Source organism: Benincasa hispida, chromosome 12, assembly GCF_027475165.1.
Source record: "Benincasa hispida cultivar pf3 chromosome 12, pf3_genome.v1.1, whole genome shotgun sequence".
Classification (NCBI taxonomy): domain Eukaryota; kingdom Viridiplantae; phylum Streptophyta; class Magnoliopsida; order Cucurbitales; family Cucurbitaceae; genus Benincasa; species Benincasa hispida.
Window position 1 is genome coordinate 45,389,958 of NC_143489.1, and position 12,540 is coordinate 45,402,497.

At 27.6% G+C, this 12,540-nt stretch overlaps 1 protein-coding gene across 1 annotated transcript; it reads left to right on the top strand.

Moving 5' to 3' along the window:
• The first annotated feature begins 8,506 nt into the window (after positions 1–8,506).
• On the top strand, positions 8,507–9,124 carry LOC120067970 (small polypeptide DEVIL 6-like). Its single transcript, XM_039019628.2, has one exon. It carries the CDS (start codon positions 8,713–8,715, stop codon positions 8,857–8,859), a length of 147 nt encoding a protein of 48 aa, XP_038875556.1. The 5' UTR covers positions 8,507–8,712; the 3' UTR covers positions 8,860–9,124.
• Positions 9,125–12,540: the final 3,416 nt, after the last annotated feature.

Below are 12,540 nucleotides of genomic sequence, written 5' to 3' on the forward strand. Positions count from 1 at the left end.
GCTTCCCCTCCAGTTGTCACGAACGCCCCTATGATCTCAAAGCATCCAACCAATACTTCTCTTGCATTACAAAGCATCCCAAGCAACATTGCACGATTGTGCTAATCGCCCATCCACCCAAGCACGGGTCATCCTACCTTTTTTTTTAATCAAACCACGACTTTCAACCTTTTATCCTGTCCATACAATCAACCTACCTGAACAGGATGCAAGGGAACCCTGAATGGACTCCACCAAGATCCACATAGATTAGTCATCCATACGAAAAATCAGAACGATCAAACATTTCATTCTCCCCCATAAGCTCAAAGTGATCTAATGTTGACCACTTGTTCATGCCAGAAAATAAAAGACACAATATTAGTAGAGGAAAAATAGTACCAAATAGCCTTATAAGTAACAAAGCATTTTATTTTCAGAGCAGATGAACATACCAGGCCTTAGTGACACAACGTATGGTGACTCACTCAAACACAAGAGACTGTGGAAATGGTGTCATTAAGAATCTTCCAACAACTGATCTTTACTTTACGAGGCAAGGGACATTGTCATAATCTTCTTCACTAAACCACCATTGCTCAACGTTAGATGTGGGTCCCTGGCTCTCGTTAACTCATTCAAAACCATTTTATATGCACTTTTTATAGTGAAGAGCTTCTTCTTCTCAGGAATCTAATATCCATTCTTCAGAAGCCCATTAGAAAAAATCTCCAAAATCATATATGCATCTCTATGCAAGAATGATTGTGGTCAAGGTTAAAATTTATTGTAAACTAATTATAAATATACAGCTCTATGGTTTCTCAAAAAATAATAACTTTAATTGTTCTAGAAGTAGGGCATGTAAATGAGACAAATTAAAAGAAAATAGCTAGTCTCCTAAACATGTTTTCTCTGTAGTTTTTATTTCAACAATAAATAAGGCCTCCCTCATCAAATCTCAAAAACAAAAATTAACTTCTTGATTTTAGTTTGTTAGTCTTTAAACTTTGGTTATAATTTAATTAACAAACAAAAGCTTTTCTAAAAATATAATATTTAAGACAAAATAGCTATTCCAAGGACCTTAAATTTTCAAATTTTGAACAGAGGTATTAGTAATACGTCCTAAACTTTTAAAAGTATCTAATTGATCAATGAACTTTTAATTTTATATCTAAAAATTTCTTAAACTTTAAAAATAACATCAAGTATGTAAATTTTCAGTTTTGGGTCTAAGAGATCTCTAACATATGATATGTTCCAAAAAAAAATTTTAGATAGTAGGATGGAGGATCGAACTTCAAATTTCGAAGTTTCAAGTTAAAATATGTATTAGATATAAAATAAAATTTTATGTATACCTATCTAATATAAAATTGAAAATTTTAAAAATTATTAAATATAAAATTGAAAATTTTAGGAACTTATTAAATAGATTATCAAGTTAAGAAACCTAATTAATTTATAGAGTACTTGTTAAAATGTTGACATAATTTTTAAGACTAAATTTATAATTTAATCTATTTTTCATTCTTAAAAAAAGTTGTGATATGATGTCTTAAAATGTAAGTTTCAGCAATTTAAATTATTAATCAAGATATTCTTCTTACAAAAATCTTATTGGTGAGATTCTTTCACCCCACTAAAGAAAAGATTTTGAAAGCATTGCCACATTTAAAAAATTAAGCCCCATTTTACAAAGATATGCCCAATATGTTTTGATGGAATATTTGACTCCTTTTGTTTTGTTTTTTTTTTTTTTAAATAAAATAAGTCTTCATATATTCATATATAACACATAAATAAAAAAATAAACTTTCTTTAATAAGATTTCAAATAATTATTCTCCATTTGTTATACAATAATATTCTCCAATAGATTGAATTTTCTATACCTCTAATTTGAAATATCAAACATCTTTTTGTATATTAGTTTGTCTTTATTTTTCATTTCGTTTGGATATGACATGTGAATTCAATAATTCATATTTTTTACAATAGCCTTTAATAGCATTTTTTTACAGTAGTAAAAAAATGTTTTAAAAAGGATATAACATATAGACAATTTTCATCTTAATCAAATTGTATTTCATTGATACTGGACTTTATATGAGTAACAAATTGTTACAAATATAAACGTAAAATCAACTTTAATTATAAAAACCTTGAATGTGAAAAACTGTACTTACATCAAAATAAAATTTTAAGATTCTAAACATATCTCTCTCCGATGTAATGTTTCAATCACTACAACACTTCACAAACATAAATAACCATATTTTATTGGGTGAAATTGTCATATTCTTCAAATTACATTTATATAGTAAATAAATTAAATAAGAAAGTAATCTTGACTTTCTAATTTTATTGAGATACACATGTATCCATTAATATATAACTTTTTCAATGTGATGCAACCTTTATTTTTCACATCCCAATTATCTATCCTATCTCTTATCCTTGAATGATGCAAAACGAACATATATTTACTATCGAATTCAACTTAAGTCATTCATCAAATGTTGTGGGATTTTTCTAAAATAGAGTACAATTGAGCATGCTATAAAATTAAAAAAACGTAGAACAAAACATGATTTCACAAATCTACATATACATGAAGCCCAATAAACACCAACAATAACTTCAACATATCTAAACAAATATATCAAGATAGAAATCCAACATTAGAACATTCAAACCATGCTTTGGTGATCAACATCAATATCCAACATTAAACACATATCTTGATTCAATATTAGTATTTAGTAATTTATAAATTTTATTTGATGAGTCGGAGAAGGACTAGACACCCTCCTTTCGATGAGCATTAATTATATATTACTCCTTAAAATATCTTATTATCACGATTAAGTTCACATCAATAATATCTATAATTTTATTATATTTTATAGACATTTTCTGATAGAATAAAAATGTAAATTTTTCCTATGATGATATCGAAACACTTAAAAAATAATATGTCGATGGAATTGTTTAAAATATTGATCCAATTCTAAAACATTGGTAATAAACACACATATATGTACCAGTTAATATCATAAACAAAAGGGAAATCAGAATGGCAATATTATCTAGAAAGACAAAAAAGAAGAGAAAAAAAAAAAAAAAAAAACCCTAGCCTCTAAACCAAGGTCCCAATTAAAATTGGTCTAAACAACTTCAATTTTCATGATTCCTAATTGATATCTTCTTTCTAAATTTGTCCTAATTAACTAATTTTTAGAGAGAATAGTGAGTGATAGAGACAGGTTTTTTAAAAGAAAAAAACAAAAATAAAAACTTCTTATGGTTATGGTTATGGAGAAATCAATATATAAAATATATATTAAAAAAAAAAAAGAAAAGGAAAGATGGAGATTTAGAGGTTGGAGATAATATTAAAAAAAGTGGTGTTTGGTTGAGTAAAGCAGTACACATAGACAGACAAAGACATTGACAAAGCACGAGAAGTTCACGTGCAACTCTGACTTGTTTGTTTGTTCATTCCCACCCCACAATTTTTCTTTATTCACCAAAAATCCCCACCTTCTAAACTTTGGTTCCTGTGATTCACATTTCCCTTAGCTAATGTTATCTCCTAAATATAATTAATTCTTTAATTCCCAATGCTCTGTCTCCTCTTTTTTTGTTCTAATTATGCCCATTAAATTAATCATCCTTTTTTATATATTAAATAAAAAAATCTAGAGTTTATTCCATAATTACTCTCTGTTTGCACAAATAAAATTAGAAACAAAACAATGCCAACAACCAAATTCGGGCGATTTTTTTTTTTTTAAAATTTTTAAATTTAGTTTCTACACGAAAATTGTATGGGTTGACGTATGATATTGATAACGTAGTTTACTCGAAAGAACATGATTGTTTGGATCAAATATTCTTGATCGTCCAATTTACGTTAACTTGTTGGATAAAAAATTGCACCAATGTGCTGTTGTGCCCAACACGCTCGAATGCTTAAGTCAATGTAAGTTGAAGTAGAGTTGAATTGAACAAAGATTGTTCTTGCATATATTTGGAGTTGGCGAATGTATCCCTTTCTACATTATCGATCTTTCCTGACAATTTCTTGAACTTTGTATTTGAGTACTTTGTGATGTTAGTGGGATACATGAGGCAAGATTTGATAACCTATTAATCAATTTAGGATTTTTTTTTATCCTTTTGTGTAAGTCGGAGTTGCCTCAACTTGAGAGGAAATACTTACGAAGCAATCTCTTCCTTTTTCAAAAAATAAACATGCGACAGATCTCTTTAATTTTAACTTATGGACTTTCTGACAGTTATTTCTATGACATTCAGGTATTCTATAAATAATTATTTTTAATAATAGTTTAACGAGTTAAACAATATTAATAGCTACCTTCTTCAAATTTTGAATCTTAAAATTCTCTTTTAATTAAATTATAGTACATTATAACAAAAAGTACTGTTAGACATGCATGAATAAATTACTGTTAAATTTGGACATCAACTTTAATTATTCAATTGTTTATGAGGAAGATATTATACCTTTTGTAGGGTCTCTTTTCATGGATGTGCTTGCTTTTTTATAATTGCAAGGAAACTTCTCCCTTTCGTGTAGAATAATAAAATGTAGTATCGTTAATTAAAATTAATTGTGGAGAAAATAATGTAGGCTCTTTTTTATAATTATTTCGTTTGTCATCTTTTATTTTTGAAAATTAAGTTTATTTTCTCTCATTTCTTACAATAATTTGTATTTTTTTTAAGTACAATGGTTGAATTCTTAATCAAATTCCAAAAATAAAAACAAGTTTTTAAAAGTTTTTTTTTTTTTTAATTTTCAAAATCTGACTTGGCTTTTTAAATCATTAGTAAAAAAAGTAGATAACAAATGAATAAATTTAAAGATGAAAGTAGTGTATATAAGCTTAATTTTCAAAATCAAAAACAAAATTCCAAATGATTATCAAACGGGATCTTACTAACTAACCCAAAAACTTTAAGTTGATAAATAAAAGTAGATTTAGTATTATATCATCTAATATTTATACTTCCTTTTTCATACAAATTTTTGATTAAATAAATATGAATTGGACCAAATAATTGAGTTATTATATTACATTTTAATTTTATATAAACCATATTTACATTCTCGAAGGAGAGAATCATATTAAATTTAAAGGGGTTGTTATTTTATTTATTGTAGTTTAAAGAATTGAAAACAAACCGGGGAGGAACACAAGAACCAGTTGGGATTCTTTGCTTTGCATTTGGTAAAGTGAAGCTTTAATTAAATATATCAACATAGTTTAATGCAACTAATTAACCTGTCATTTAATTAAATTACATTTGTGTCAAATTGGAATCTTGGTCATGCATATAGATCAAACCATCCATTTCTTTATTCACCCACCAGTATTATTGAAATAGAATGAAATTAAATTATTTATTAATTTATTAAATATTTATTACGTGATTATACGTAATTTTTAAAAGATCTTTATGTGACAAACAATAAATGGAGATAGTATGGAAATTTTTTCATATTCTACTATTAAAAGTTTTCCTTTATTTATATGCCCAATCTAATATATGAATTTATTCTAATATCATTTTAAAAGTTGAATTTATTTGGCACAACATTTCTTTTTAGTACCAACAAAATCTTAATTTTTAATTACAAATTTATTCGTTATAATTTTACTTTAATTTTAAATATCTTAATTTAGTAGCTAAACTTCACAAAATTTTAATATGTATATTTTTCATCCGCTATTTTTTCATATATGTTATTAGTTATACTCAACACCTAAGTCAACTAACATAGTCAACCAAATAAAAACTCTAATGGAAGCTTGGTTCTACAGGGTTGATTAATTAGTGAGGTTTGATCAAATTATAAAGATTAAATTGAAACTTATAATCATAAGAACAATCCAACAATATCTTTTAAATGGTTCAAATCCTCATATCTCTATATTTATTGCACTAAAAAAAGTGAAACTAAGTGCAACCTAGATTAATTAATTTAGAGTGTGTTTGGAATTCATTTTCAAGTGTTTAATTTAAAAAATAAGTCATTTTAGAAGAAATTGAAATGTTTGACAATCATTCAAAATAGTTTTTGAAGTGTATTTTAATCCCTTTTATAAGAACTATTTAAATAAAAAAAAATGAATTTTTTAAAAAATATATTTTTTTTCTAACTCAATTCAAAGGGACGCTTAGTCATTCAATTAGGTGCATTTGTTAGTGAACCTAAAAACAAAAATTTAAAAACTAGAAATTTAAAGAAAAGTAGAATTGAATTCTGTGTTTTTTTTGTTTTTAAAGTTTTTCAAATTTAGAAATGGAGTCCAATTTAGAAAATTGTTCAAAATATGTCTATAAAATAAATATGAATAATAAAAATATGTCTATCCACCAATTAATTCCTTCTTTGTTGGATCTCAATTATTATCCATATATATATGATAGATAATTGTATTTAAAATTTTAAAATTTTAAATTTAAGAGATACAGTAGAAAACATACAAATATTTTAAAATTCTACACTATAGAAAATAATCCAAAAATAATTTTTTTAAAAATTGTGTGTGAAAAGCGTCACAAAATTCAGGAAATTCGACCGATTTATAGAAACTTTGAAGATATAAAAAGTTGTATTATTATCATTTAAATGGCTGAAAATGTATGAAACTTTATACGGTGGGATATATAGAAAATGTTAAGCTCAGGTAGGTCAGGATATGTCAGATTGCCAACTCTACACAAAATAGTAACCCCTTCTTCAAAACATTCTTTGTTTCATATTACAATCTTAATGCCACCTTTTTGTCTTGCTATCTATGTTTCTTTTTTGTCATTTGTCTATTTTTGTTTTTTTTTCTTCCTCCAAATTTTAATTTTTAAAAATATATGAATCTCAATATTTACATTTTCGACTATAGTTTGCTTAACCACTTACATATTTTATAAATTGTTCTGTTTACGTCTTTAATAATAATTAAACAAAGTTATGAAGTTAATAAAGGAAAAATGTTGATGTGACACACCTCAAAATTCTTACCAAGATATCATATAATATATAAAACTCAACATGGATTACATTAAATAGTAGTAATAAATTAGACCTTTGATGTCACAAGGAAACTGAGTCAATTATAGACAAATTTAACAGCATCTTCCTTCAGAATATTCTTAGCCATTGAAGTAAATTTATATAACAAAAATTCGTCAAACATCACGTTAAATTGTATTAACCAAAGGTCGGTCTTTTAATCTCTCTCCCAACTAAAAATAACTGAACATAATTCTAATAATAAAAGTTATCCTCTTTAGTATTAATTTAATTATGAATTTATCAAACAATTATTGATAGGAGTGTTTAAAAAACCCGATGATCCAAAAAATCAATTAACCTAACCCAATCCATGCAGTTTGAGTTGGGTTATCAACTCATTTGGGTTGGATTGGGTTCAAATAAATGAATTTTTTTTTGGTTGGGTTGGTTCATGGGTTCACCTAAAATGACTCAAACCAATCCGAACTAACCCGAACTAACCCGAACTTTTTATTAACTTTATAATGTATATTTTTTACTTACGATACAATCATATATACATATATTTATTTAATTTTTATCAATTTTTTTAGATAATTTATTCTCTAACAACTCCTAAAAACAATTTTTTAGCACTTTGGAATGAAAATATTCATTATATAAATTGAAATCGAGTTGTTATTCTTAATTCAATATATGAAAATAATTAAATCAAATTTTTACATATTAACAAATTACTTTCTTTTAGAACAAAAGTAACTCGATCAACCCAAACCAACCTAACCCAAATGTTTTATGGTTGGGTTGGGTTAGGTTGGGTTCAAACTTTAAGAAGGGTTATTTGGATTGAAGAAATTAACAACCGAACAATTGGATTGGGTCCAAAAAGTCTTTCAACTAAACCCACGAACACCCCAAATTATTGGAGAGATACAGTTAAAAAGGAGATTTACACAAAATAACAAAATTTAATCTTCTTTAATAGAGATTAATAGAAGTCTTATCAATGATAGAAACTGATAAAAGTTTATAAGTTAGTTCTATAAATGATTTGAAAATTTTCCAATTAAAAAATGCATGTAACTTGAGTAAGGCAAACATCATCAAATTTATCCTTTTCTTGTGAGACTCAACTCATAAAAAATAGTTTCATGTTGCTTATTTAGTAGGATCCAACAAAAAAAAAGGCAGGGGTTTTGTCACTAATTAATAAGCTGAATAATAATAATAACCTTATCATGTTCATGTTGAAAATAATGCACACATACATACATAAATAATTATAAAACCCATTTTTTTATATATGAAATTATTTTATTTAACTGGGTGACCCATTTTGCTGGTGGGTGATGGCTACACAACCAATAAAGTAAAGGGAATTAAAAAAATAATTAATTGGAAGGGGAATTGAATGAAATGATTTAAATAAATAAATGAATGAAAGGGGTAGAGTGTGTGTGGGGTGTATGAAAATGGGAGTTGTCTGGTGGGCTTAGGGGACAGAGCCACAGGGGTTTGATGGTCCATGCCTGACCCTTCTGTTTTGCTATATAAGAACCCCTCTTTCCCTCAATCTCTCTTCAAAACAAAAAACAAATCAAATCTCCCATTTACAAACTCAGCCAAGCAGCAGCAGCAGCTCAAACCTAGTAGAATTTACAATACAAACAAAGAATTAAAATGAAGATGATGATGTCAAGTAGTGGAAGCTCCAAGAGAAGGATTTCATCTCCAAGTAGAGGATTTGGAGGAGTTCTTAGAGAGCAAAGGGCTAAGCTTTACATCATTAGAAGATGTGTTGTTATGCTTCTTTGTTGGCATGATTAGAAGATTATACACATCATCTCTCTCACCAAAAACAGGACCAATTAGGGCTTTTTTTCTTTTTCCAGATTATTATTTTTTATTTAATTTTGTGGAGTGTAAATAGAGAGTAGCTAGGAAGAGGAAGATATGGAAGAGAGTTTTTTTTTTTTTTGGGGGGGAAAGATTTTTGGTAGATTTGGCCTTGTTTTGGGTCACAAGATGTGTAAATTAAAGTTGGGGAAAAGAAAATCTTGATTATCAACTTTGGATCCACTTTTTGATTTCATTTCTCTCTTTTTCTCTATCAGGTGAATTTGAATGTGTTTTCCTTCTTGTTTTTCTTTATGTTCTTGAGTTTTGAGCATTATTTGGGGGTTTTGACTTTGTTCTCTCTTTATTTGTAGAGAGAGATGAAGCCTTTCATGATGATGATTCAGAAACCCAAATTATAATGCTTCTTTGGTTTTTAGTGTTGAATATTTTTGCATCCCAAAAAAGGGAAATTGAATCATTTATTTTGATGAGTATATCATTTAAAATCAGAATAAGGAGGAAAAAAAAGGCATTGAATCATGATTTAAGGAATCTCATGAAGTAAACATTTCTTACAATGATTTGTATCTTTCTTGATTACGATAGTTGAATTCTTAGTTAATTTCAAAAACAAAAAGCTATTATTCTAGTTCTCAAAATCTGGTTTAGTTTTTTAAATTATTGGTAAAAAATAGATAACAAATGAAGAAATTTGGAGGTAAAAATAGTGTGTATAAATTTAATTTTAGAAAATAAAAATAATAATAAAATAATTACCAAATGAAAGTTTAAATTTTTATTTTTCAAAATAACTCTACTTGCAATATTTTAGAATTTAGTTAATTTAAATTTAATGAATACATCGAATTATGAATAATCACATCATAATTAAAGCCATCCAGCATATAATTAAGTAAATAATTTACTTGTGAAAAAAGGGCTGAGTAAGTTAAAGCCACATAGTGCTTGCTGTGTTCACTGATGATTAACTATTATCACCAAATCTTTAAATTTTTTTAATACCATTTTCTTTAATAATTATGAGATAAATGTACTTAGAAAACAAAAATGTAATAAAAACACAGAAATAATAGAGAAAAAAGGAGAAAGGAGGGCACTAAGATTGGGTCAAAGTAGGTCCATTAATCATTTAAAGTGGACATATTATTGCTTTATCCCATTCTCAGAAGATTTCATTTACCACAATCCTTGCATATATTTTAATTAATTATTGATATTTTCATAATCAATGCAATTAACCTCTTCCATTTATAATACATACTAACAATTGCCACTTAATAAATTTCAAATTTTATACCTTCTTTCGGTTCTTTTATCTATTTATTATTTAGAATTGAAAGGGAAAATTTTACCCCCTTTTTAACAAATTTTTAGTTTTAGTAGTTTTTACTCCTAAAATGAGATTGTAGAAGGACAGTGCAAACTTTAAAAGAATATCAACCAACATACACTCTAATTTTGAGTTACGATTGAGTATGTAAAATCTATGTGGACTTATACAACATCTTTACAAAAATATTAGATATTTTCAATCAGTGGGATTTTTGTATGGATGACCCAAATATAAAAGTGTGATTTATCCTTTTTTTCATTAGAAGTTTTTGACCATTTGCTAACGTCAACACCGGGAGTAATTACCAAAACGAAACTTTCACACGCACGCGGAATGACCTCTCACTATCTCACTATCTCGCTCTCTCCTCTTTCGTCCTTCACATCACTCTCCCCTCACAGATCACTCTCGCTCTCTTGTTGTCTCGCTCTCTTGTTTACTCTCGCTCCCTCATCCGCTCTTCGTAGTCTCACTCTGCCTAAAGTATGTCCTGTTGGAACTGCTTGTGTGGATTCATCGTCCGAAGAAGTTGTGGTCATGTCGGAGAAGAAAAAGACATGCCAGAGGAGAAGAAGAAGATGTGAAGTAGACAAAAAAACTTACTAGAAATCGTAGTGGAGAAGAAGAAGAAAAAGAATATATATATATATATAGAAAGAAAGAAAGAAGGGCAATATCGTAACTTTCGTGGTCATGACATCTACAAAAGGTCCATTGTGTTTAAAATGTCGGGTATTTTCACCTTAAACCTCTAAAATTAGTAAAGTGTGTATTTTGCTCGAAAATGAAGTATTGTCGAAAAAATTAAAAAAAGAAAAAGAAAAAGAAGAATTATAATAAGATAAGAAACAAAAAATCTAAATTTCTTATTTGCCAAATTGATTTTGTTTAATTTAATAGAATAGGACGATAAAATGGGTAGTTAATATTAAATCGAAAGCCATTGTTTGACAAATCGTTTCATAGTTGTTTTGACTACGAAATTTTGTGTATTTAGAAGCATTCAGAATATAATAGTCAAGTCTTGAAAATTGAAAAAAAGTTCATCCAAACACGTCCAATTTATTATTATTATTATATTATAAATTAAATATATTTCTAGTCTCTGAAATTTAAAATTAATATTCATTTAGTTTCTAAGATTTTTAAATGAGTTCGACTAAGCTGATATGAAATTTTTTTGATGGACCAAAAGTGCATTTTTTTCAGTATTGATAAATTATATTTTCTTTTTAGTTTTGTGGTCAAAACACGTAATTTGTGGGACCCAGTGGATTATTGCATGCCAACAGACATTCACGTGTGCCACGTGTACGGTAGTGATGGGCCCACACGCAACAGTATTCCTTTTTGTCCGTTACTATTCTTAGCTATTTTACGGTTTTAGCCTTTCGTAATTTGGAATTCTCTCTCCCTAAGTTTGGTTTTTTAAAATATCAAAATTACCCTTTTAGATGATATATCAGGGGTGTCAAAATGGCTGGAGAATTGGGATTATTCAACCCAAATTATAAAGATTAAATTGGATTAGTTTTGTTATTAGATTGAGTTGAGTTAATTTTTTTTTTTAATTTTATAGCATTGGATTGGGTCGGATTTCAAATTGTGTGTGTGTGTGTGTGTGTGTGTGTGTGTGTGTGTGTGTGTGTGTTGGATCTTTTGAGTAGCCAATCTGACTAGCTCAAATTTTCGAACTGGTCAAAAAAAAAAAAAAAAAAAAAAAAACTCCTCAATCCTACTCAACCCCTTGTACATCCTAATGAAAAATTTTGTTTTAGGGAAAATAACAATTTATACCCATTAACTTAGAGTTATACCAATTTAAACTCTGAACTAATAACTGAATCAATTTAAATCTTAAACTTTGTATTAATTTACACCTCCATTGCATTCTATTTGGATATATAGTGTATCAGGCTATAATTTTATCAATTAAACTTCCTTTTAAACGAGTCAATTTAGACTCTCAATTAAGATCTCCTTTGAAAATTGTCTATGTATAAATTCTAAATGTCTATTTTATTAATTCGACATTTGAAGAAGTCTAGACACGCGTAAGAATTGAATACATGTAAGACTTTTAAGTGTAATTTTTATTTTTGACGATATATGGGGTGGGGGGATCATTATTTTGACTAAATGAAATATTAATAAATGGTCTAAATTGATTCACTTATAATAATTTACAAGTTTAATTTGAACTATATATATTTCAGACGAAACTATCATGGGTTGGATAATAGAGGAACATAAGATTGGATAATAGAGGAGCATGACATTCTTAAGAGGTTATGGGTTCAATCCATAATGAACCA

Bases quoted from the DNA above. Each gene is read 5' to 3' on its own strand.
- LOC120067970 (XM_039019628.2), top strand. From the start codon at position 8,713: ATGAAGATGATGATGTCAAGTAGTGGAAGCTCCAAGAGAAGGATTTCA.